The sequence below is a fragment of the Aspergillus aculeatinus genome (genome assembly GCF_003184765.1).
Source record: "Aspergillus aculeatinus CBS 121060 unplaced genomic scaffold BO66scaffold_12, whole genome shotgun sequence".
Taxonomy (NCBI): Eukaryota; Fungi; Ascomycota; class Eurotiomycetes; order Eurotiales; family Aspergillaceae; genus Aspergillus; species Aspergillus aculeatinus.
The window spans coordinates 16,238-40,951 of record NW_020291481.1 but is presented as its reverse complement, the minus strand read 5'-3'; the positions used below and the strand labels follow the sequence as shown (position 1 = coordinate 40,951).

At 53.9% G+C, this 24,714-nt stretch overlaps 10 protein-coding genes across 10 annotated transcripts; 7 read left to right on the top strand and 3 right to left on the bottom strand.

The window, feature by feature from the left end:
- BO66DRAFT_399596 (PQ-loop repeat-containing protein) lies at nucleotides 1-1,083 on the top strand (the record flags this gene model as incomplete). The annotated part of the gene is made up of 3 exons (XM_025648692.1): nucleotides 1-68; nucleotides 107-409; nucleotides 483-1,083. 3 exons carry the CDS (start codon nucleotides 1-3, stop codon nucleotides 1,081-1,083), a joined length of 972 nt encoding a protein of 323 aa, XP_025506090.1.
- An 847-nt stretch (nucleotides 1,084-1,930) lies between these two features.
- BO66DRAFT_399595 (nuclear transport factor 2 family protein) lies at nucleotides 1,931-2,840 on the bottom strand (the record flags this gene model as incomplete). Its single annotated transcript, XM_025648691.1, has 6 exons — nucleotides 1,931-2,041; nucleotides 2,141-2,242; nucleotides 2,335-2,406; nucleotides 2,477-2,541; nucleotides 2,639-2,659; nucleotides 2,837-2,840. The coding sequence occupies 6 exons, from the start codon at nucleotides 2,838-2,840 to the stop codon at nucleotides 1,931-1,933; spliced, it is 375 nt and encodes a 124-aa protein (XP_025506089.1).
- Nucleotides 2,841-3,140: 300 nt separating this feature from the next.
- BO66DRAFT_344915 (SURP domain-containing protein) lies at nucleotides 3,141-5,670 on the bottom strand (the record flags this gene model as incomplete). The annotated part of the gene is made up of 1 exon (XM_025644535.1): nucleotides 3,141-5,670. The coding sequence occupies one exon, from the start codon at nucleotides 5,668-5,670 to the stop codon at nucleotides 3,208-3,210; it is 2,463 nt and encodes an 820-aa protein (XP_025506088.1). The 3' UTR covers nucleotides 3,141-3,207.
- Nucleotides 5,671-5,954: 284 nt separating this feature from the next.
- On the top strand, nucleotides 5,955-7,146 carry BO66DRAFT_317496 (uncharacterized protein; the record flags this gene model as incomplete). The annotated part of the gene is made up of 2 exons (XM_025643564.1): nucleotides 5,955-6,067; nucleotides 6,126-7,146. 2 exons carry the CDS (start codon nucleotides 5,955-5,957, stop codon nucleotides 7,144-7,146), a joined length of 1,134 nt encoding a protein of 377 aa, XP_025506087.1.
- Nucleotides 7,147-11,877: 4,731 nt separating this feature from the next.
- Nucleotides 11,878-14,097, top strand: BO66DRAFT_317667 (uncharacterized protein; the record flags this gene model as incomplete). The annotated part of the gene is made up of 2 exons (XM_025643571.1): nucleotides 11,878-13,709; nucleotides 13,773-14,097. The coding sequence occupies 2 exons, from the start codon at nucleotides 11,878-11,880 to the stop codon at nucleotides 14,095-14,097; spliced, it is 2,157 nt and encodes a 718-aa protein (XP_025506086.1).
- A 967-nt stretch (nucleotides 14,098-15,064) lies between these two features.
- Nucleotides 15,065-17,109, top strand: BO66DRAFT_399592 (nucleotide-diphospho-sugar transferase; the record flags this gene model as incomplete). Its single annotated transcript, XM_025648690.1, has 4 exons — nucleotides 15,065-15,272; nucleotides 15,353-15,605; nucleotides 16,167-16,274; nucleotides 16,476-17,109. The coding sequence occupies 4 exons, from the start codon at nucleotides 15,065-15,067 to the stop codon at nucleotides 17,107-17,109; spliced, it is 1,203 nt and encodes a 400-aa protein (XP_025506085.1).
- A 282-nt stretch (nucleotides 17,110-17,391) lies between these two features.
- Nucleotides 17,392-18,729, bottom strand: BO66DRAFT_344910 (uncharacterized protein; the record flags this gene model as incomplete). The annotated part of the gene is made up of 2 exons (XM_025644534.1): nucleotides 18,385-18,729; nucleotides 17,392-18,312 (listed from the first exon to the last, which is right to left on the bottom strand). Coding segments are annotated over exons 1-2 (966 nt in total), but the record flags the coding sequence as incomplete, so codon positions are not given.
- Nucleotides 18,730-18,964: 235 nt separating this feature from the next.
- BO66DRAFT_29457 (transcription factor TFIIIC subunit TFC6) lies at nucleotides 18,965-21,770 on the top strand. The gene is made up of 2 exons (XM_025643183.1): nucleotides 18,965-20,772; nucleotides 20,832-21,770. The coding sequence occupies exons 1-2, from the start codon at nucleotides 19,251-19,253 to the stop codon at nucleotides 21,680-21,682; spliced, it is 2,373 nt and encodes a 790-aa protein (XP_025506083.1). The 5' UTR covers nucleotides 18,965-19,250; the 3' UTR covers nucleotides 21,683-21,770.
- Nucleotides 21,771-23,033: 1,263 nt separating this feature from the next.
- Nucleotides 23,034-24,273, top strand: BO66DRAFT_29460 (uncharacterized protein). The gene has a single exon (XM_025643184.1). It carries the CDS (start codon nucleotides 23,383-23,385, stop codon nucleotides 24,187-24,189), a length of 807 nt encoding a protein of 268 aa, XP_025506082.1. The 5' UTR covers nucleotides 23,034-23,382; the 3' UTR covers nucleotides 24,190-24,273.
- On the top strand, nucleotides 24,274-24,604 carry BO66DRAFT_29461 (uncharacterized protein). Its single transcript, XM_025643185.1, has one exon. The coding sequence runs from the start codon at nucleotides 24,357-24,359 to the stop codon at nucleotides 24,558-24,560; it is 204 nt and encodes a 67-aa protein (XP_025506081.1). The 5' UTR covers nucleotides 24,274-24,356; the 3' UTR covers nucleotides 24,561-24,604.
- Nucleotides 24,605-24,714: the final 110 nt, after the last annotated feature.

The window sequence follows — 24,714 nt, the reverse complement described above, 5'->3', positions numbered from 1 at the left end:
ATGGATTCTCTCAGTCTACAATGCGGGCAACTGGATTCGCCCGACTATAAGAATTTCATCCTCTCCATGTACGTTCTTCCCCTCATACCTACCAACATCAGAATAGCGAGAACAGCAACAAAATCAACGATTCTAATCCAAAACCATCCAGTCTAATCGTCTTCGGCATTCTCCTCTCCTACCTCCCCCAACACATCCGCATCATCTCGTTGAAATCCTCGTTCGGAATCTCCCCCTACTTCGTCCTCCTCGGCACAACCTCCGGCTCGTCCGCCCTCGCCAATGTCGTCTCCCAACAACAGAGTCTCCACGACATGTCGTGCTGCAAGCAAATCAGCGGACTGGGCTGCTTCTCCGCCCTCCTAGGGATCCTCCAAGTCGGCACTCAATGTCTCTGCTTTTTCCTAATGTACGCATCCTCCCCTAATTCGTCTCAACGCATGGGTATTCAAACTGACCCACGACACCCCAAACCAAACCAGCCTCTTCCTCTTCGTCCTCTTCTTCCCCCGCCACCAGCACTACGGCATCGACCACCGCCGGACCACCCCAACCTACCGCACCGCCCTCACGGTCGCAGGCATCTGCATCGTCCACGCCCTCGTCATGCTCATCACCACCCTGGCCGTCGGCCTCCGCCGGCCCGAGGCCCTCCAGTCCTGGTCCAACTTCTGCGGCGTGCTCGCCGCCCTCCTCGCCTCGGTCCAGTACTTCCCGCAGATTTACACGACGGTGCGCCTCCGCTGCGTCGGCAGCCTCAGCATCCCGATGATGTGCATCCAGACGCCCGGCAGTCTCGTGTGGGCGGGGAGCCTGGCGGCGCGGCTGGGGCGGGCCGGATGGAGTACCTGGGGGGTGCTGATCGTCACGGCGTGTCTGCAGGGGACGCTGCTGGCCCTAGGCGTGTGGTTCGAGTATCTGGGTCCCGACAAGGGCCACGGCCACGACGACGAGGGTGACGCCTCGAATAAGAATCCCGCTAATGGTGGAACGGGACCGGCCCGTGGTGTGGAAGCAGAAGACGGAGAAGGAGGCCAGGGCCGGGATCACCCGTCCGAGGAGACGCCGCTTCTTGGGGGATGAAAGCTTCCATCCTCTCTCTCTGAGGGGCAGGAAGTCTTATTCGGGTTATTTTCCAAGGATCTCTGGCATATATAGTGTATGTAGATTTCACAAGGTTTAATTGGCTGTAAATCATTCTGGTCTGTTGAGGTGTATCCGATGGGGTTGCCTGCAATGCTTGATGGGCTTTCGTTCTTGTACCCTCATCCTATTCATCGGCTTGGCTGTATACGCCGAGTAATTTCAGTCTCTGCGAGTACTCGTACTTTGGACCCAGGAGCATGCGCATTGCGCGCCGCTGCCGCGGCGGCACTTAGTAAGAAGAGTCGTGGAGATTCACTCCTCATCCTAGACCACCTTCTCGAAGCCCAGGCACCCATTTAAACATAAGGCACTGAGGTACACAAACAGAGCAGGAATACAAAGGCCATCACCACACCACCAAGAAAGTACCAGATTTGCCTCCATCCGGAACACAACTATAACCGCAGTATCACCGCGCACACACAAAACAACTAAGATGTAGTTCAAGAGATTTGAAAAGAGCTTCTCCCCGAAGAGACGCACAGCGAAAAGGAAGCACGGCGTGTTCCAAATTAACCAAAAGCATCCAATCCCAAGATCCGTGGGCTCTGCCTCCGCCCCTCACTCTGTTCGAACTCGAAACCTGAAATTTGAAAATGGATTCATTATCTTCGTTTCACACGGGATTATCTGCGGACTATGACCAGGTCTTTCCCCTGTTGTAGAGATAGAGAAAAGATGACCGTTCCCCAAAGCCGCAGGCCTGATCCCTCCCCCTCCGACGTTGCCTTTCCACCGCGCGACGACGACGCTTTATACCTAAAAAAAACAATAATGGAACCATTTATGCGTTGTAGATCAGACGGAAGATGTCGTTCTGGACATAGTAGCTGCCGTTATCGGGAATGAGGTTGAAGCTCTGGGTGTAGTTCATGGGGTTTTGCTCCTCGTCGACCTGTGCAGTGAAGATTGGTCAGTTTTTTTTGGTAGGTCTGGCGGGGTTCGTGGGAGCTGAATGGATTGAGTCAGATGATAAAGGGAGGGGGAGTCATACCAAGAGAGCACCGGTGACCATGACCAGAATGCTACCATCCTGGCTGGAGGGCTGGGCGTCGAGGGTGTTGACCTTGTGGACAACCTTCTGGAAGGGGAGGCTCTGCAGGACGAGACAAATTCACATCGCAATGCGTTAGTCAAACGGGGTTTCTATCTTCTACAGGGAGTTTCACAAGGGCCGGAGGAACTCACGGTCAGCTTCTCAACGATGCTGGAAACACCCTGGATCGAGCTGGTCTCGAAGGTGAGCATGGAGTGGTCGCGCTGTGTCACGAAAGATCCATTGCGTTAGTCGATCGTCTTGCGTCTAAGCTGGGAGATGCGCATGACATACGTAGAGTCCGGCCAGCGAGGAGCGGTCGGCGTCGAAGGTCTGGTAGTAGAACTGGACGAATTGCTCTGTTGGGCCGCGGTTAGACCGAAAGTTCATCGGTGGTGTCGAGGAGCGACAGAGCTGGGCTCTGCGAGGGTAGATCGAAGCATCATTATCACATACGGGCAATATCACTGAAGGCGGCTGGAAATTGGTTCGCATCACATCAGTCTCTTTTCTGGTAGCTCGAGGGGCAGATTAAAAGCCGGGTATGGAGGGGTTTCTTCCGACAGAGCCTCATGGAGGGGCAGCAAAACATTGGGCGGGGGATGAGTAATATAGAAAACATGTTCAATAGCAGAAAAGGAGCAATTCACTTACACATTTTGACGGTTGGGAGTCTGCAAAGACAACGGAGACGGATAGAAAACAGAGAGCTGGCTGAGGGGGCAATAGGACAATGGGATAGAAACGAGGGGAAGAGACGAGGTTGATATCAACACCGAAAGTCTTTCCGTCGCGAGGGGGTTGTGGGGCAAGCCGACTTTACCCATTCAGGAGATTGCTGCCTTAACCTTCTGTCAGGCATTGATCCAGGCTTCAAATGGTGCGTGCTACTCAATACATTGTTCGATCGATCGCTCTGTACAGTTTTCATGTCCATGTCCATGTCCATGTCATACATCTCGTGCTCTGCTTTCCTGAAGCATTGTTTACTGAGGGTAATCCCGCTTGCTTTTTGAATGCTATAATCACTCCGAATCCGAGTCTGCAAACATATCCTCTGCTTTAGGCCGTGGTTTGCGCACCGGAGGCTGAGGTTGCGGTTGGGCTGCCGCTTCAGCTACTTTCCCCGGCGGTGGTTTGTTCAGCTCGCTCTCATCTTCGCGAGGGTCTTCCTCCAATGGCTCACCATCCGATAACTCCAGGTCACTGTCCTCCATTGGCTCGCCATCAATGTCGCTCATTGACACTTCGTCCAGATTCTCCGCCGTCGCATACTCATGCTTGACCTGGTCGACATCCATGCGATCCAGTTCGGCTGCCGCAGCGCGACTGGGATCGAACTTTCCAGAAGCTGCATCCTCGTCAACTGCCTTCCAGCGGTTTTTGTTCTTGGAGAACGCGCTCGCCACTCGTTCGGCTTCGGCCTTTTCTCTCTCTTCTCGCAGCTCCTCTTCTGTGAGGGGGGGCTTCTCGAAGATCTGGACGAATTGCTCCTGGCTCGACTGCGGAAACACGCACCAACCTTCCCATAAGTTGAGAAGAGAGCCAACGCTGCGCTTCCATTTTTCGGCTTTTAATCGACCCCAGCCGAAGTCTTTCTCTAATCTACCAAGATGCTCGAATGCTTTCTGCGTCTTCAGTGCTGACTCGAAAAGCTGTCTGTATCGCCAGGCATGGCGCACACCACTCGTGGCAGACGACGAGAGGATGTCTGACACGAGATACAGACCCACCAACTTCGCAGAGGACGTGTCAAGAGTTTTCGTCGAGGCCGTCCGCCCATCTTCGGCTGTGTTGTCGTTGGCTGATTCTCCAAATTGCTCCTTGCGAGCAAGTCCTTGTTCAGCTTCACGGTCCGGATTGGCCCCCGTAAAGGCATAGGGCTTGATGATATTGGCAACAATCATCTCCACAACCTCCTCAGCCCCTGCCCCAGCATGTTCAATGGCAAAAGCAGTAACACGGGCAACATCTCCTTTTCGTAGCTTGGCATGAGTGGTTGGCAGCCGTGCGAGTAGGTGGGTCAATTTGGCCTTTTGAAGAGGGTTCATGTATCCCAGCCCCTCGTTACCAGCGCCCGGTCCTTCCGCTGGCGGTGCTCCCCCGGCCACACGTCTCTCGTCTTCATAGTCCGACATCTCCTCGTCAGACGAGTCGTAATCGTCGTCCGTGACGAACTCGTCCATGTTGGTAGTGTACTCAAATTTAATATGAGCCTCGGGTGGAACCCAGTGTGCACCACCCTCAAAGATAAGTGACGGGTTTTGAGGTTGGAACCGACCCCGTCGACCACCGGTAGGTCGACTGTTGGTCAAGACCTCCCATAGCTTCCACCGATAGTAGACACCACCAGCGCTCCGGGCATTCCAGATCCAGGCCCATTTCTCATCCCTCTGGACCTCCGGCCTACTCATAAGCAAGGCCTCAAACTCCGGACCATAGCTCAGTAAATTCTCCAGCGTCTTATGTATCAGTCGCAGCTGCTTGAGGTCTGACGGTGCTTTCACCTCAACCTGTGTCGTCGGGCCACTGCGCCCGAATGCAGGATTATACGACGTTGGCGGTGCAAAGCCACCACGGTGCATGCCAGGAGGCGGAGCTCGGTTCAAGCGTCCGGGAATATCGGGCTGGGTAGACTTGGCGCCGAATGGAAGGGGGCTTGTCGAGGACTGACTGACAGTCACCGGCATTGTGGAACTAATAGCCGCAGAGGACAGATGCCTCGAGATCGACAGATAGTAACCCCAGCCCAGGTACTTGTTCTGGAGAGCGCTGACAGTGCTATCGATATCCGACGCTGCAGATTCGTTTGCGAGGGTCACGATGGCAGCGATCGACTTGCGATCGGTCGGGGCCTGTTGGACGGTCGAATGCAGTATCCTGACATTATCCACCGTCAGAAGCGAGGGGATTATCGACTTGATAACCGACGGGGACGTCCCAGGAGGCAACGAGGCCAAGTACAGCGTTGGTTTGGCCGCCGCCCTCTCCGCCTCCTTCGCATCGGCAGTCGCCTCGTCCTCATCGTCCGACACGCGGAACGCGGAGGCGGCAGCCGACGGGCCTGGCCCGGTATTATCAAAGCCCAGGATCCCCTGCGCGGTGTCTCGGTTCCGCTGCGCTGGCGGGAAGCCTTCGTGGTTGCGCTTTCGCGACAGCGACGGCGGAGGGGGTCCCAGCGTGCCAGGCCCGCTCAAGCGCGGACCGGAGCCCGTGAAGTGCCGTCTACCTGGGCCACCTGCAAATCCTTGATTCTTGTGTGGGAAGCGATTCAGTCGTCCATCGGCAGAGGGTCTGTCGGGGCCGCCGTGCGAGTCATCCTCGAATGACTTGACAAAGTCCTCGTACACAGCCGCGGTTTCGGCTTGCTCTCGGGCTCGTTTGGCTTCGGCTTCGGCTTTCTGGCGCTCGAAAAGCGACTTCTTGGGGATGGCCGATAATTTGGCGGAGAGGTCGGGAAAGGCTTTTGACTTGGAGTCGTCCGACATGGTGACGAGGCTGCGGTCGCATCAGGGTTCCTTGTTGCGAGACCACGGAAGTTGAGACAATGAAGCGCGGAGTTACCTTACTTGCGGGTGGAAGCTGATCGGAGCGGGAGCGGGAGGCTGCTGGTTTGTTGCCTAAGGCAGGAAATACCCTTCTAGAAAAGGAAGTATGAGTAAGTTCACTCTACCTTCAGCCAAGCATCTTTCCTCACTCTATCCTGCCTATTGCAAGTTCACATCCGCTCAAGTTGCATCAAAATCTTCATATTGATTACAAGTTGAGTACAATGGCGGCGGCCCAGGTACAATCTCTACTTCGCTTCCTATCACAGGATGCCAAAGTGCCACTTGCGTCCGCAATGGGTAAAGTCATGGAACTTCAGAAGACCGGCCTAATAACGTATGACCTGTTTTGACATCCGGATATAAACATAACAATCCATCTGATAGTCGCCTAGTCCTGAGCAGATCGCTCAATCAGAACTCAAAGCTCTCCAGAACATCTTTAAGGATGACAAGATGGCCAAACAAGTCATGAACGCCGCAAAGAGAGTATGCAAAAAACGAGGCTCATCTGCTGAAGACACCACAGCTCCCGCGAAAAGAGCCAAAGGTTCTCGCACAAATGAATCCAGCACCCCCTTTGACACTGAATGCTCGCTTGCTCTTCCCGAGTCGAGTTTTCCAGAAGAAAATCTATCCAGCATTACCCTTATCACAAACAGAGCACCACTCGTGCTTGCATTTGCTGTGTGTGTGCTACGATATACAATGCCCGAGCAGCCGATTTCTAGCAGACTGAGTCTTGCCCAGGCTGTGGTAAGTGCTAATAGTCGATCGAAGGCCGCGAGCTTAGGTATTGAGAGTGAACCCTCCGCTGAAACAGAAGGATGGGGCGAGGGCCAGCCGGTGGTGAAGGTTCTAGGCAGAGAGGTGAAAGTGTTGAAGAGATGGGACTATGATTCGCGAGAGGGTCGGCCGCCGAATGCAAGCACAGAACCGGATGCGAACGCTCCTGTCGTGTCCGATGATGTTCTAGGGCAAGTATCCCAGGACGAATCAGACAAGGCACCGCCACTATGGGGTATTGATACGGATGCCATGAGGAAAGCTCAGAGCTCGAACCAGGATATGAAAGTGGACAAGCCTTTGCCTATCTTCACTCCTGATTCAGCGCGATCATATTTGCATAAGGCATTCACCAAAGCTTCTGATGAAGACGTACCCTCCCGCAGGACAGCTACAAAGAATGCTTCCCTGCTGGAAGCTGAAAAGAAGGAATGTCTCGCGCATCTTCTACGCGCCATCAATATTGTCTGCCAGTCCTGGGCCTCCAATCTCGCCAGGGATGAATTGGACCGACGTGCATGGGCCTGGTACTTGCGTGTCCGGCCGGAAGTTCAGAGTGGAGCAGGAGGCTGGGGGCAGAAAGGACCAGTCAGGTTATGTGATATTTTAGCTCTGAAGAGACAGCCGTGATTGTAGATGCAGATTTCGCGATGCCTGAAAATGTGACGAGACCGGTCTTGAAAGGCTGGGAATAGGCAGTAGGCCGATTCAGCACAGCTGACGAAAGCCCCCGCCCTTGCACAGTAAATTACATCACATAACTGAGTATGTAGTCTTGTCTGATTTGTTCGTTTGCATGATAGAATCATTGAATCTGCGTGACGTTATTGGAGAGTCCTGCCATCGCGTGAGCCCGAGCGTTCTGGACTGGCGCTGGTCAAATGTGTTATGATGACAGCCCCACCTCTCGTTTCAGGCCCTACAGAGAAAGTCTTGTCCTCGGATGGACCTATCATATTATTCTACCACACAGATGTGTCAAGCATATCTCGTTGACTGAAAATGTATCCGTTTAGTGTCGAATGTTTCTTTCCCAGCGGCAACATGACCCATGGGATTTGATAGCCGTCGCGGCTTGATGAATACTTACTCCGCAGGCCACGCATTGGCATATTCATGGGTTCTCCCATGCAGTCATCAAGAGCTGAGAGACATTGTCGATAACCGATAGAAGAAAAAATCCAGGCCTAGATAGACCTGTTTGCGCAAGCGGACCACCCCGGTGCCCTCCAGTGAGCCTGGATGGTCATGGCGTTTGGGTCCCCGGACCCAGTATGATGCAAAAGCAACTGTTCGGTTCTTGATCGGCGAATCTGCGGAAGGAGAGTCCTTTCGGGGAACCTTAGTGGGTGACCAGTAGCAAAATGTAATCTGGACCGATCTCGGTGGTGGGCTGATCTAGAATGGGCTGGGAGTTCAGCCCGAGGCAGACCATGAGGGGCAGGCAGACAGCCCTATGTCAGATCCACTTAAAGTAGGTCAGTCCGAACCCCAGGCTGGGTATGATAGAACGGAACGCCCGTGCAGAAGTACGATTGCTTGATATTTATCGCCGATTTGACGATATAGGCTTGTCCCATGACTGTCTTCTAATTGCGGATGTGTTTAAGTGCCGACAAAAGTTGAGGGGGGAAGATAGCAAGGCCTTCCATCCCAGTGTCATTCGATTTACCTGATGTGTCTCCATCTCTCCCCGCGATGATCCAGGATACTTGGAAAGGGTATCTGGGATTGAAAGCATCTGATTGTATGAGTAGTTGGACTAATTTGTAACATGCATTTCTGGTGGACCGCCACGTTGTCTCTCTGTCCGACCAACTCCAATAGACATTGTCCGATTCGTCTCCGTTCTCCATGCGTAAGACGTACCAAAGTCATGTTGTGAGTTCTTGTCATATCTCCTGGATCCTTTCCGACTGCACATTGGGACTGGCCAAATCTGACCAGAAATTCTCCACCGCCCGATCCACTGCTGCAGTGTATCCTTGGTGCACTGGCACGTTGTATCGAGGGAACGACCAGCCTTCAACCAGTCTGATAGGAGAATAGATTGTTTGCGCAGTGCATTTCGGACAATCCGAATGGGTGGACGACTTGACTTGCTATTCATACTGTGGGATAAAAGATCCCGCTTAGTGAGCATTTATCTGACTATCTTATTAATCAGCCACGGCCGTGACCCCGAAATCCATTCATACCAATCTATAGATGATCTCCGCGTTCAATTAGTGTCTGATATATTGAGTAATCCACATGACTGTGCTTTGCGATCAGTGACAGTAATCGCCATGAGTCTACATGAAGAATTTAAACATATAAGGCAGTGGCGTATGTCTATTCGCTAAACATCTTTTTCAGTCTCGAGCTAGCGAAACACTCATGAATGGTAAATTGACCTATACTCCTTGATAGGCTCAGCCTTATAGGCGCTCTCGTCTGAATCGCTTTGCTAACGACGGGCGCTTCATACCGCGTTCATCGGTAACCTATACCTTCCGATTTGATTGGCCCTAGTTCACATCTGGGCTGACTTTGAAGACTAGCTCGAACCCGAGGATCTCCAACTTCCTGTGATGCTAAGTAAAGCTGGGGTCTGGTGAGCTTGCAGGCACCCGGATTGCCGGCACATGTGCTGGCAGGGGACTTGACTCTCCAAATCGTGCCCTGGGCCTTGCGGGTGTCGCTTGTCTTCTGCGATGCAAGAATGCCAAAATATGCACATGTGTAGCGGGGGGTCCCAGATCTAGAGTCTCTGCATCAGTGCATCTGAAGTCAGATGAGCCCTGCCCTTGTCGGCTGTAGATATTGCAACTTTGGTCCCGGTGCGGAGCACGGAGTATTCGCATCAGATGTTTAGCCCCGATGGGGAAGGCCTAGATCATAACCTCTTAATAAAGTAGAGCCTCTGCTCCTGATCAAGGCCTGCCCTGTGGACTTTTGTTATTAAGACAGCCAGGCAATTGCTTCGACTGTCTCTGCTCGGCAATATTAGCTCAGTGTCTCCTTGTAGAACGGTCGGGCCAGGAATAGGGATCTCTAGCTTGTTGTCGAAGGCTGTAATGACAAGGTCTAGACTGGGTGTTGTTTTTTCCCTTGTCTACTGTACCAATGTTTCCTCCCTTCCCTTTTCTTCCTCTCGCTGTTCAAAAAGGTACCCGCGCATCTAGACGGTGTGGTTAGTGGTTGCTGGCTGAATTGTAGCATCAGAGCCCTGGTTCGTTCTCTGGCCCTGAAGCCACACCCGATAAGACCCTGTGCACGGTAGCGAGTCACTACCCACAATTAATCTCTACCCAGAGTAGGGAGAACACCAGTGCCACGTGTAGGAGGGATCAATCGAACGGTCAAGAGATCGAATTTAAGCCCAGTATGGGCTGTTTTCAGATCAAGCATGCAACCGGACAGACTAGCAACCGCTTTCTCATACCAGGTGATATAATGGCCGGTCAAGACTATCCAGCTCTGGAAGGAGAGGGTCATGATGCAATCATGGATGTGCGGCGCTGATCATAGCACTGAGTGCCAATCAAGGGTTCACGCCCGCGTTTCCGAATTCGGCCAGATAGACTTTTCGGTGCCAGGCACTGCGCTATCTTTTGGAACTAATCGGCTAGGTACGGTTCTGGCGGTTCCACCTTGATTGAACCAATCCCTTGTTGCTGGAAGCCTGAACCTGCTCCTACGGACCTACAGTACTTAGACAGTAAGTCATACATATGCTGCTGCTGCCGCTGAGTGGGAAGCCTTCTTGCCCCCCCTTCCCCCATCCAAACCACTGGTCGATAGCCACATTAGGGGGTGTTTTTTTTTTTTTTCAATTTACCCTCGTCCAGTGTTCCAGATGGAAGTCGTCCGAGTTCGGACGATTGTTGCCCGAAGAGGATGATGGACGGATCTCTCGTCCCTGGAGGTTCCATGTAACTGGGCTGTTCGACGAGAGGGTGAAGTCTACCTGTACACAGTAATGTGTGGGAATCTGGGAGAGGATAAAATCTTTATCCGTTGTAAAGTCAAATCGCTAGCGATCGAAAGTGCCTGTCAGTTGATTTGCGAAAGCGCCTCTGACGACACTGCAGTGGGGATGTTTCACGTCGGTCGACTCAATTCTCTACCTGCCCTCATGTAGACGTTTTAAAGGCCTTCGAGAATCCATGATGTGTCGGTCGGTCATCGATGCTGAACGATTCGATCGAACCTTGCTAATCTCGAGTATCAATCGCCCTAGGGCCATTTTTTATCGGTGGCCACCAGTGTGAGACTACTAGTGGTCTTTTGAGTTGTGGTGTTCTGTACCTTACTTGAAGTGTCCACTTGTTTTGGATACCGAGCAGCTACTTGGCAGTTAGCTCGTTACAGGCAAAAGCAGTGTACGAATACTGTTGTACTTCACTTATCTACTCCGTACTCCGTAGTAACCTATGCTTTACTTGCGGTGGCGAGGCGCAGCAGCCCTGAGTAAACAGGAGACCTCCGAAATTCATAATAATAGAACCACCACCCGGATGAGAATAGCAATCGTCGTAATCAGGTGTATGTGTGTTAATTGTTCTGTAAATAATTCTCTGTGCTCTGTACTCCGTACTCTATACAGAGGTATTTCATCCTAGATGAAGTATTTTGTATCGACTTTGCGGACAAGTAAAATTTCCAACTTTTGCAGCCAGGACTAACCTAACCCCGACCGGAGATCGACTTGGGACCGACTGACTTGAACTCGACTGGGTCTCCAAAAACCCACTTTTTTCGCCCTCTCTTTCGTTCGTTCCCAGTCATTGAGTGACTTTTCAGTTTCGCCCGGGAAAAGCTCGCGCTAGTCCTGGTCGGGAACGGCCCTTTTCTTGAGTGAGTCCTCAGGCAGCCCAGACGCCCTCTTCTACTAAGTACTCAGTAAGTTAGTTACTAGTACGGCGGGAGTAGTCTCACCTCATCCTCGCCCGCTCCCCGGGCCTCCTCCCTCCCTCTTCCTCCTCCTCAAACGGCTAGTAGTGATTCCCTCCCTCTCATTCATTCAACCTCCACTCTCACTACCGACACCACCACCACCACCACCATCCTCCCTTCTACCCTCCCAACCTAACCACCATTACCCACTACCTTCTACCATCTCCATCTCGGTTCCGTTTTTATTTCGCCTTCTCGACTATCTCTCTCACTCGTCCCCTCTCGACAGTCCCTTAGGCACTTTCCCACCCTCCCATCATTCTTTCGCCGACCGTTCTCTCCTTTCTTCCCCCCCCCCTCGTCACTCTTTTCGGCGCCTCCCATTCTCCCCGGTTCTCAGTCAACTCAGGTGACTGACCCGGTTTCCTCTTGAGAGGTTGACCAAATTAGATAGGTAGCCCGACAGGGCTGTCCATCGCCATGTCTGGGCGTCTATCTTCCGACCATTCTCGCTCTTTCTCACAATCCTCTCAACGATCCACGCCACGCTTTACCCCGGTGAACGAAGTCGAGTCAATGCATCGTCGCTCAGTTTCGGCTCGCTCCTCCAATCCCAATGTCTTTTCCGATGAATACTCACTCGAACCCCTTGACTCTGAACACACTACCTTCCCTTCTCGACGTCCATCGACCTCTTCCACCAATTCCTCCAATACCTTACGCGGATCAGTGCCTCAACAGCAACAATCGCAGCAGAAAACCTACAATACTATCCCCATCGATGCGGATCTGACGGAGGACCCTTTTGGGGATGAGGCACGAGTGTCGTTCGATGAAACTCCGCACCGGTCAAGTCTTCCTCCTAAGGGGGTGGACTTTGCGAATCGCAATTCCGTCGCGTCTACTACACCTTCCACCACAGCTCGCAGTCAAAGTATCTCGTCGCGCTTTTCGATACCTGTTCGGGCCATGAGTCCCTACACTGGGGCAACCGGTCCCAGCCATCCGTATGCGATGTACCCGCAGGTCGGTGTCAGTCGCTCTCCAAGTGTAGCGACCGCATCAACTTTACGCCCCGTGGACCAACCGTTGGAAGATGCCAGTGGACCGCAACATCCGTATGCGATGTACACCCAAAATGTGGTTCCGGAGGAAGGCATGGATAGTGCCCTGGACAATTCGATGATAGAACCTCCTATGATGGACAACTCCATGGTCCCCCTTGGCTTTCCCGGCCACAATCAAGCCTACCAACGACCGCCCGGTCGGGCCGATGATGACGTCGGGGATTTAATTGGCCCCGACGGACACACCGAACAGCTTCCACCTTACTCTCGCTATCCTGAAAATGCCGTCCCCAAGGTAGAGGGGACGTTTGCGTCCGTCAACGATGCTGGCATCACGTCGGACGAGACCCTCCACAATGAGCGTGCAGGTCCACCCATGTCGGAGGTTACATCGACTAATGTGCCTTTGGAGGAACCAAACCGGATGACTGCACGAAGTAACTCACAATCGGAAGAGCCCCCGCTGACCGGAATTATGGCATTCGAAGAGAAATTGAAGAGAAAAGGTAAAAAGAAGGCCTGCTGCGGACTACCAATCTGGACGATTGTGTTGGTGGGGGTGGTAATGCTTGTTGGAGGATGCATTGGAGGTGTCATTGGTGGTGTGCTCGGGGCGAAGAAGGCAGCGGATCAGGAACACAAGCAGCCCAACGGCCCGCATATTGTCACGTCAACTGTTACCCCCAAGATGGACGCGACTCCGGTTACTTCTACTCCGATCAACTTACTGGCCCTGCCTACTGGCCAGTACGTTATTCCGGCGTCTCCGAAGAACCAGTCCAAATTTTGCGTTGCGGAGTCGGATTACCGAGTTACATGGTCCTGCATGAATTCGGGAGATATCCCTGTCGCTGTTGGAGGCACAGACGGCCAACGTTCGATCACGTTTGAAGATACTACGTACTCGTCAAGTCTTAGCTATGGAGCTCAAGCACCGGTTCTTTCCAACCCGACACAGAATCTTTCAATGGCATATGATCTCAACGATGCCAGTTTTGGGCCCGCTTTGCACTTTTGGACGACCTTCGACAAGCTGGTCGTGGTGCCTCAAGACTCATTCCCAACGCACGCGTCATCGAAACGCTCATTGTCAGAGGATGAACTGTTGGCTACCATGCTTGTTCGCAAGGATGTAGCCAAAGCAGGAGATAAGCCGTGGTTCTGCTGGTGGAACAGTACCATAATCGAATTCTTCTTGTACATCAACGAGACCACCAAGGATGCCCAATACAGCGCGACCGCCGCGTCATCGAGCTACGTTCAAGCTACGGGAGGTAGCTCGAGCTCGAATTCAGGCTCTGGCTCGAGCTCGGGTTCGGGGTCCAGTTCCAGTTCCGGCTCTGGTTCCAGTTCAAACACAAACACGAATTCTAAGCGGGATGCAGTATCCGACTATCCCCGCCGGATCAAGATGGAGGAGAAACGAGAATACCCCGGTGCCCCTAGTCCTTATTGTCAACAGATGCAAGTGCTTGATGACGGGTCAGTCGGTCCCATATCCCAGGAGACTGTCCAGGTCAAGGAGTTACAGCCTACTCCCACAACAACGATCCAAGTCACCGGCTCAACACAAACATATACCGCGAAGGCTGAGTACCAGAGCGTCTGCTACTGCGTGTCATTGACCGATTGATGTAGCCTATCTGGCATCTCCGGGCTGCCAGCCTATAACGAAGCTCTTGTTTACCTGCGGAACCGAAGGCGTTGGCGTCACTAAAATTGAGGGGGCCGCTTCCATCCAGCTCTTTACGTGCATACGAATGTTTGATTAGTCTCTCAAGGTTAACCTACCTCTTTTTCACCTTGGGCATGAAGGATGTTCCGATACATTTTGTTATCTTATGGCGTGCATATAATGTATTCCAGCTGGGTCTTATCTGTCCCGGTGGTTGTTTGTTTCACTCTAATGCGGCCGACAAATCGCCGGCCGCTTCTGCATCGCTCTGGATAGTTTCGAAGGCTTTTTTTGGGCGTTTATATTGGGAAGGGGGGTCAAACGGTGCAAGGAAGGACAGCGTACATTGCGGCCAGGAGACTCTTTCGTTCAATCTCTGTTTAAAAGGCCTGCGTATGTCCAGGAACCGGATATCCTCTTCATCATTATTTTTTTTTACTTTGACCCTTCCTTAAGGATGGGTATGTTCTCGTTGAGAATTTGGTTGGCATTTCGACATGTTCTGGTAATATGGTCTGAATCTACTATTTGCTTTAGGCGGGTGCGAAGCGGAAACAACCTCTTCGTGGACTGTGCTACAAGCCATTAACCTCACATTCATAATTCTTTTGCGCCCTTACGTGCCCGAATTAGCCAGGGGCGATGCAACAGTGGTTGCGCAATGGTCGGGTTGGGGTTTGGGAAGATGACCGGATGCAAACGTCATCGTCCGCAACCCACCTCCCCTTCGAAGTCGATCACCACTTGATCATCCGGGGGCGACTAAGCCATCTGCTACTAAATAAAGTGGGCAGTCCCTAAGGTGCTGAAGTTAATCAAATTCTGGATCAATATCTGAACGAACGCAATTCTACATTGTACATTACCTATTGTTCTCACCTTCTTTACCTTCGTGTCACTATTCATCTCACCTCACACCAGCATCATGGCTTCCATACTTCGCAGCAGCAGACTATCCCTTCGTGCAAGCTACTCTCCCTTCATTCGACCAGCATCGCGTCTTACTTCCACTTCCAAGACCGTCCAGCCCTGGCGCGGCTACGCTCATAGCTCCTACGGCGGCGAGGGCGAGACCCAGGCTGAACAGCCCAACACCTCCCGCAACGAGCCTACTCGAGACCTCGAGCATCCGGGTAAGTAGCTTTACCTTCAAGGATAAGGAACAAAGCACTTTGATGTGGAATAGAATGAACTAATGCCTTCGTCACAATAGGCCCGCCCGCCCCAGACGTTGGTGGTTCGTCGAAGAAGTCCCAGCAGTCCAGCAACAACAGTGGCAGCAAGGACACCGGTCATGGCACTGGCACTGGCGTCGAAAGCAAGAGTCACAGTAAGACCACACCATCCAACAAGGCCAAACCGACCATCACGGACGGCGAGAATTCGCCCAATGCAGAGATCGATGGAACAGTGGGAGACAACGCATCGGAGGATGTCAAGAGACACAACCAGGAGATGGACCAACGGTACGATCACGCGTATAACCAGGTGAAGAAATAAGTAAAGGTTGAGAGTTGTAGCGCATTGAGAGACGAATTGTCCATGTATTTCTATGTACCTTAACGGATCTCACGGATTAAAGTTCCTGCTTTTATTTTTTTTTTCTTTTTGTTCTTGAAGTACTGAAGAATCAACTGCGGGCAGAAGTGAGGGTGTGCAGATGTAAGCGATGTAAAACGACGACGACCGCAGGAACGGCGAGCTAAGTTAGCCAGTTGAACCGAGGGTGAAACAACTGGACAGTCTTTAGTCTTACTGCTGGACTGGCCACGTTGAATGGATGCGAATGCGGATCTCCCGCACCAGTCAGTAGTCGTCTGTCCGTCCTCGTCGCCAAGTCCAGCCCGCGCCGCGCGCTTTCACTCTTTCACTCTTACTCCTCCTCTCCCCAGCACTTTGCTGACCTTCACTCCTTTTCCCTTTTCCCTTTTCCCTTCCTGATCTTATCTATCTTTTTGTGTCTTGGAGCACGGATCCAATTTCTTGACCAATTCGCGGATCATTTACTGGCAACATTCACAAAACAGAATCATGGGTGCCTCGACGAACAAGTACTCGGTCATCCTGCCGACCTACAATGAGCGGAAGAACCTCCCTATCATCTGTTGGTTGTTGGAGCGGACGTTTCGCGAGAAGTGCGTTTATTCCCCCCATTCTCATCAATGATCTTTCTCCCATTGTTATCTCCAATGGAGAGTAGCTTCCTCGCCTCGCCTCCATTAAACCTCCTCTTCTCTCCTACCTACCTACCTACCTCCCTTCCCACCCCACATCCTGTTCCCCTCCCTCCCAAGTCCTCGGAAACAAAACTGACCACCCGGCCCCCACAAAAACAGCAACCTGAACTGGGAAGTCATCATCGTGGACGACGGGTCCCCGGACGGCACTCTGGAGGTGGCCAAACAGCTGCAGCAGCACTGGGGCGCGGAGCACATCATCCTGAAGCCGCGGGCGGGCAAGCTGGGGCTGGGGACGGCGTACATCCACGGGCTGCAGTTCTGCACGGGCAACTACGTGATCATCATGGACGCGGACTTCAGCCACCACCCCAAGTTCATCCCGACGATGATCGACATCCAGCGCGAGACGGACGCGGACATCGTCACGGGCACGCGCTACGCCGCCCGCGGCGACATCAAGGGGGGCGTCTACGGCTGGGATCTGTTCCGCAAGTTCACCTCGCGTACGGCCAACCTCATCGCCGACGTCATGCTCATGCCCGGCGTCAGCGACCTGACGGGCTCCTTCCGCCTGTACAAGAAGAGCGTGCTGGAGAAGGTTATCCACAGCACCCAGTCCAAGGGGTACAGTTTCCAGATGGAGATGATGGTCCGCGCCAAGGCGATGGGTTTCAAGGTCGCCGAGTGTCCGATCACGTTCGTGGATCGTTTGTTCGGCGAGAGTAAGTTGGGCGGGCATGAGATTGTCGAGTATTTGAAGGGAGTGATGACTCTGTGGTTGAAGGTTTAAATGGATGCTTTTCGGGAGATGTCTTCTGTTTTAAGGGGGATTGGAGCATTTGTTTCCCGACTGCTCTGTTTTTTGGGGGTTGACTCTATCGACTTTGATCATTTTTTTTACCATCTATCATCTAACTATACCCTCCGTTGTCTATTCTTGTCGTCAAAATTCCCGTTGTCGCCCTCTTCTAGTATGTACATTTTTAGAACTTCTCCTCCCCCCCTTGGCTCTTGGCTCAATGGAAAAGATATCGGTGCAGATAACTCTCCACAGCGTTTAGGTTGGCTTCTCAACTCTCTCCAAGAACCGACTGACCCGATGCACCAGCTCCTCCTGCCCAACGTCACTCACATTATGGCTCGCCCCCTCAATGGCTGCACTGCCCTCATTATCCCAGATATTCTGCCCCCCACCATTCACGGCCTGCTTCCACCTCCCCATCAACCCCGGCACATCCACCCAGGGGGGAAGATACTCGTCCGCCCCCGAGAACAGAACCATCAGCCTCCCCTTCAAAAGACTCCTCTCCGCCACCTTCCCGAACGTCGCCGCGAGACTCTCATCCCCCAGATCCGAACTGAACAGATCATCCGCGCTCGGCCGCTGGGGACTGTCGGGACTGGCCAGGCTCCAGAACCGCGCCGCCGTGACCGGCGTATTCTCGGGCAATCCCACGCGGGCGAGCAAGTCCATGGGCAGGAGGAAGTTGGCGGGCCCGGTGCGCGCCATCTGCACGAGTTGCTCGTAGGCGCCCCGCACTTCATTTTTCTGGAAGCCGTCTGCTTCCTGGATCTTGACCAGCAGCGCCTCGCGATCCGAGACGGGCGCCTGCATGATCGCCCCATCGACCGCCGGCCGGTTTCGGGGCTGCTGCGAGTGCAGGTAGTGCAGGACGTCCTGGCTGCCCGTCGAGTGGCCCATGATGACGATCTTGCCGGCGGCCTTGTGCGGCAGGCGCGTGCGGATGAACTCGATGCACTGCGCGATCTCGGCGACGTCGGTGTCGAGGCTGCCCGTGCCGAAGCCGCTGTAGGAGCTGCTGAGGAGGAGGTTGAAGACGCTCCAGGTGCTTTTGGGTGTCAGGGTCTGCGCCAGGGTGCGGACGTAGGGGACCGTGTGCAGGCCGTCGGTGAGGCCGCCGATGAAGAGGAGGGTGTTGGGCTTGGGGTCATTGGTGGGGGAGCTGAATTCGAAGGCGACGAGGTGGGGAGCCTTTTTGTGTAGGACAGTGTTAGGTGGGGGGGGGGGGGGTTTGGGGAGTTTGTGAGGTTAGGGTGGACGTACGTATTCGTGGAGAATGCCGGGGGGTGAGTGGTTCGGGGAAGACATGGTGATTGTATGTGTGTGAGTGTGAGTGTGTTGTCTGGTTGATGGCGGTGGTGTGGATGAGATTGTAGGACTTTTTGGTGGAAGCAGGTAATTTGGGTCGGTTCAGTAGTTGGAGGACTTATCGTTATCGACGGAGGACGACCCGGTGGTGCCAGTGATGCGGTCACTGAGCCAGGGCGGGGTTCCAGCCCCGATTCGGGTGTAGAAGGTCGGAGCTGTCAGTTCGGATTGCGATCCAGTGCATTAGTGTAGAGCCAGTCATTCTTAAATTTTACCGGGCAATAGCGGGGTACAGACAGTACAGACATCTCTCATTACATCTTTCCTTATCATACCAGTCTTCATATCTCCAAATCATCCTACTCATACTCATACCTAGGTAGATAGTATGTTGATACCCCAACTCATAGCTCCCCCCGCCAAGACCTCTAACCCAATCAGGTAACCAGCATTACTCCGCGGGCGCCCCCCGAGCGATTCATCCGGCGCATATTTTCTCCAGGCTCGTCCGCTGCACTGCACAAACTCGCCTTCACTTTGACTCATGACCCCACAATATTTCAACATACTCCCCACAGCAATGAGGCCTCATCTGCTATAACATAACTCGGCGACTATCCCAAGCACAAACTCAGTTGAGCCGTGATTTGGCCCTGAGATCCGCAATGCGACGACCCGACTGAAGGGACTTTCGGCAGACAACTGACCTAACCTCACAACCAAATCCTCCTGCAGAACCACCACCACCACGAGTACATACCTGCCTAGCTGCCTACCTACCTGATTTACCGCAGAATTCGACCCCCATCACCTACACAATCATGACCCATCCCCGCCGAAGCAATCGCACCTCCGGCGCCAGAACGAAATATATAGAGGACCCGTTCGTGGCGGCCGGAGTTAGCGATGACGATAACGACAACGACCCGGAAGAGGATCAACAGGATGATAGTGATGGAGGTGACGTATCGGTAGCAGCGGCGTCGCAGAAGCAGAAGCAGAAGCAGACGAACAAGAACAAGCACAAGGGGAAAGGGAAAGGGAGGAGCACACGCGCGTTCGCGGCCGTGAACGATAAATCCTCCGATGAGGACTTTGAGACGCCGGACGCTGGGAACTTTGATGATGATGATGATGACGATGACGACGAGGAGTTCCGGGATGAAGAAGAGGCGGAGGAGGTCGAGGGTGATGAGGACGAGGAGGATGGTAGTGAAGCTGGAGGCAATGTGAGGGCGAGGACTGCTACTGCTGGTGGCGGGCCTTTTCGTCGGAAGTCACGCAAGGCTGGTGGTACCTCTGCTGGTGTTGGTGCTGGTGCTGGCGCCGCCGCCGCCGCCAACTCTAGAACACCTAAGCGACGACATCCGGATGGCAGTCTGCTGCTGACCGGCGATGCGACGCATTCGCGCGGCTCGTTCAACCCCCTCGAACATGTGGGCAAGGCGGTGCATCTGCGGGTGATGTTTGGGACGGACAACCGGGATCTGTTGGCGATGATCTACGCGCGCGAGCGGTGGGGTGGCGGGGTGGATTCGACGTTTCCGACCCGCGAGGCGCTGCAGAGGGCGAGGGACGGCGCCGACTATGGCTATGGGTTGACCTTTGGGGTCGAGCCCGACCTTCTGAAGTTGGAGAGCGCCCGCGGCTGGGACTGGTACTATACCGACGCGGTCCGCGAGCGGTTCCGGCTGCGGCAGCGCGTGGCGAAGCTCGGGGAGGCGGCCGCGCGCCGCAAGTACCTGGCTCGCTCGCGCGGGGATCATACCGTTCTCCTGGGGCCCGTGGATGACCAGAAGGAGTTCACGCTGGGCCAGCATCAGGTGCTCGATTTCGGCGACGCGTGGGCCAGCAAAGCCAAGGCTGGGTCGGGCTGCCATAAAGTCCGCGAGGGGTGGCTGCTGAACTTCGGGAGCAAAGTGCAATGTCTGGCCTGGGCGCCGAATCAGTTGGGTCGCACGCAGTATCTGGCGGTCGTGGCCCCGATTCTACCGGACCAGAAGGCCAAGGTCCCCGATCCGCTGAAGGACCAGGCCGCGCCGGCGTTCAGGCCCTCGGCGCCCTATCCCTGCGCTCTGCAGATCTGGGCGTTCCAGGCTCAAGAGTCTGAGACGTTGGCGCGGAAGATCGATCTGGGACTTCGGCCGCATTTGCGCTTGGCGCTGTGTACGGATTGGGGCGATTTGCGCCGGTTGGCCTGGTGTCCTATGCCTCGCAGTCCTCGAGACGAAGACGACGAGGACGAGCGCGAGACCCTGGGGCTTCTGGTGGGCATCTGGACCGATGGTTATGTGCGAGTCATCGACGTGAAAATCGGCCGGGATACCAAGAAAGCCGAATTCTGTAGGTTCTTTGCTCCTGTCCTTTTGGTGGCTGTCGGTATACTAAACCCCCCTTCCTAGATCAGGTACATTCCACGATCTTCGAGGCGAAGCCGCCATCGACTGTTTGTACATGCGTGACATGGCTCTCTCCAAGCGATATTGCCGTCGGCTGTGCCAACGGGTATGTCGCAATCTGGAGCATCGCGCCGTCCTCGAACTCGTCCTCGAGTCCCGCCCCTTACTTTTACCAAGCACTTCACTCCACCTGGGTTCTCAACATCTCATCCGCCTACCCTACGTATCCCCATTTGATAGCCACTACCTCCATGGACGGCGACACCAGGCTTACGTCCGTCGTCGACCCACCCAAGGACCAGGTGTATACGAATCGCATGCGGGTGGGCTCGACCCATCTCTCGTACTGCCCGCCGCTGCAATCGTTCCTCTCTAGTGACGAGAACGATTTCGCCCGTCTGCTCGCCGTCCGGCGGTTCTACACCTCGACCGCAGTCGCCCGACTGCCGAGCCCCATCTCGGCGCTGGCGCCGTGCAGCTACTGGCATCCCAGCGTCCTGTTTGGCTGCGTGGGGGGCACGGTGCAAGCCACCAACCCGCTTCGGCGGGTGCTGCACTCCAAGGAGAAGCAATGGCAACAGAACTGGTTCCAGCATGAATGGGTGCGTGGCCCGCACGATACCGGCACCGGGGTCAGTCGCTTCTACGACGGATACCGCGCCGAGAGTGTCAGCCTGCTGCGCAACCTGATCGGGGATCGCAAGCTGGTCAACGGGATGGCGATGATCACGATCTACGAGGAGGAAACGCACGTTACTGCGCTTTCGTGGAACCCCAACCAAGCATGCGCCGGATGGGCCGCCGCGGGCTTGGGATGTGGCTTGGTCCGAGTCGAGGACCTGGTTCTGTCTTGAGCGTAGTTCAGCTTTTCACTACGAGAAGTCAGTTCCATCTCTCTTGCGCAAAAGGGCTCGTCTTCGACCGACGAGGAGCCGAAGATCGGATCCGAGTAGGACTCGACACCGCCTCGTGTGGACAGTTCATCCCGACGGACGCATTACGTAGACCCTGCCGAGCCGAGCTCTGCACATGTCGGGCGTGCATGCAAACGACACGGAATCTTGCATGGGGGTAAACTCTTCGCCTACCGCTGACTATAGGCGGATCGACGAGCCGCGCTTCACCTACAGTCACGGCTCGAGCCCCCATAGCCACGAAGGTTCATCCATGCCCGCAGAGCTGGACTGCATATTACGCAAGATAGGCACAGGCTATAAATGGAACAACAGAACACAACTATACATCAAGAACCTGCCTCCACAATACAGCTGTACTTCCACCAGCCCCACTTCGATCAAACTAATTCGCTCATCTAGTCGTGCGGGTATGTACCCTTTGAAGGGTCACATAGTAGCTGATGTACTATGTACGGTAGACAACCTATCTGTGTACTGTGCATGGTGTCCCTGGTCATGTGTGGGTCATGACAAGTGTTTTCATTGGAACCATCTGGTGGATTGGGAGTGTTGATCAAGACACCGCCTCTATCAAGAATAGAATATCAGGACACACCCACATCACCCGGTTGATCAGCACCCCGAGAAGCGAAGTATATCCCTCGGTATTGCGGTTTTCTCATGACGTAGGAGAGGAGGATCTACACCGCAGAGAACATGCTGGGGAGACGGCATAGTCGAGGAGACTGTTAGTTGATTGATAGAGGCGGTGATAGTCGTAGGGGGAAATCTGGACTTGTGATCAACATTGTGTAACTGTGAGTTGTTGCTTGTAAGTGTAGTGTTAGGTAGTTTAGGTAGTGGAGGAAAAAGGTGATCAACCTTCAATGCAGCCGTTCTGGAGCGGCAGATCCTCGGCCCACCGCCCGTCAACTGTCGAATAACAAACAACAACGTCATCTGCCACAGCCGCCCGTGTGCCCGCTGCCCAGCCACATCAAAAACAAACACTCTTCACCTTCTAGGTCTATACAGCATCCAGCATATCGCATATCGAACTGTTCAATTCGTGCTGTGGTATAGTCAAAAACTGCTCTGACTCTCTGAGCGACCTCTGGATTTGCATGTGCCTTGCCAAGATTTCCCTGACTCGTACTAAAATTAAGCGTGGTGCAGGGTCAATTGCCAATCGCCCAAAAACCAACGGGGCTGGCAGGCAATGAGGGCTCCATTCCCACTTTCCCAGCCTCCTTTGACAGCAACGAGGATGCGCCAGCCTGCACTTTAATCTTCCGCCCACTGGGCCCGGCGTGCCGTCTATGATGGAATAAAGATCTAATTCTCTGGGTCCAGGTGGATCTTTTTTTTTTTGTTTTCTCTTCTTCGATTTTCTATGTTGTTTAGGCTACCAACTTTAGTTCCAGGGCCCTGTGGTGGATCGGTGTGTGTTTCTACGGTCTCCATCCAAGTGATAAATGAATCGGTTCCCTCGAGCTTTGGCTTCTAGCTCTCTTCTAATTCAATTCACCACTGAGATACCAGTGTAAGACATTTCAGTGTCTTCGATATTCAAAGCAGAAACGTCCTTGTGCCTCTTCCTCCCTCTGGTCAACCTCTTCAACCATACCCAACATCAACCCTACACATCACACACCAACATGTATACCGCCGCTTTGCTTCTCGCTCTCTCCCTGACTGCCCAGTCAGTCCCGGTCTTCCATTCTCAAGCAAACGACACCATTGCTCGCAGAAATGAACTGCCATACAAGGTCGTCGACGTCGCCGGCACTGCCGCTCCCACCGTCGAGACAGTCACCGCCACGCCCTCGCCTCCCGTGACGGTGACCGTCACTGAATATCCTTCCTCCACCCCAGCTCTGGAGCCTTTCTTTCTTTCCTCTTGGAGTGTCGGTCCTCGGGTGACAGGCATCCCCCACCCCGGGCCCCAGTTTGCGGCGCGTGGACTCAACAGCACAGAGCACCGCCACCGTCGCCATGCGCAGGCCAACACCACCGTCACCGAACCCCCCGCCAGCGGCGAGGATTCCATCACAGTGGCCAAGCGCAGCAACGACACTCTGCCCCGTTCCTTGGGTGACCACAACGGAACCGAGCATGAGCATGAGCATCACGCCGAGCACAAGGACGACGACATCTCCGCCAAGGCTCTGACCCAGCGCGCACTCACCGGCACCGAAGCAGCCAGCAAGCACACCGGCAGCAGCGCCAACGAGACCCAGCCGGCCCGCGCGGATCTTGCTCCTGAGCATGCGGCCGCCTTCGCGAGACGTGCACTCACCACCGTCGACGCGAAGCTCGCCCCTCAGAACTCCAACAACACCGCGGAGCCGTCCGACGCGACCAAGCGCGCAACCAACACCACCGAGGCTGCTACCAAGCACTTTGCCCGAAGCTTGAACGGCACCTCTCTGCACGCTCGGAACGGCACTGCGGGTGACTACTGAGTTATCTCTGAAGGGTCTCTCTTTCTTGGCTTCTTCTCTCACTAAGTATATGGTTTTTTTTATGACTGGTGCGATCCAATGCGATCGCTACGATACACGGTACATGGCAAGCAAGCGTTCTTTTTTTCTTGTTGATCTATGGTATATGGTCCCGGGTTTTATGTGTCATGACTGGCATGACGATCGTTTCTCATGAGGATTGGCATATCTGGGGCGTTGCGGCTCTATGGTTTTATGATTTTATGGTTTATGGTTTTATGGGTATTTATTTTTGGCGGTGGCTTGATAATTACTACTGTACTGTACTTAGCTCTTTCTGTCACATACAATTTGTTAGATGTGGGTGGAGCAGTACATTCATGCGCTGGTAGATAGAGTGTTTTAGTTCTGTTGGAGTCAATAGAATGGAATTGAGTGTATAGAATGATTGATCCGAATCATGATAAGAAACCCAGAGCGGTTAGCTTGCCTCGTGCCCCCGTGACGTACGATCCCGCCGGGCGGTTCGTTTACATAACCATTTAC

Excerpts from the sequence above, each read along its gene's own strand:
- BO66DRAFT_29457 (XM_025643183.1), top strand. The coding sequence starts at position 19,251 with ATGACCCATCCCCGCCGAAGCAATCGCACCTCCGGCGCCAGAACGAAA. Across the intron at positions 20,773-20,831 it reads TACCAAGAAAGCCGAATTCT|ATCAGGTACATTCCACGATC; the intron begins GTAGGTTCTTTG and ends CCCCCTTCCTAG.
- BO66DRAFT_29460 (XM_025643184.1), top strand. The coding sequence starts at position 23,383 with ATGTATACCGCCGCTTTGCTTCTCGCTCTCTCCCTGACTGCCCAGTCA.
- BO66DRAFT_29461 (XM_025643185.1), top strand. The coding sequence starts at position 24,357 with ATGACTGGCATGACGATCGTTTCTCATGAGGATTGGCATATCTGGGGC.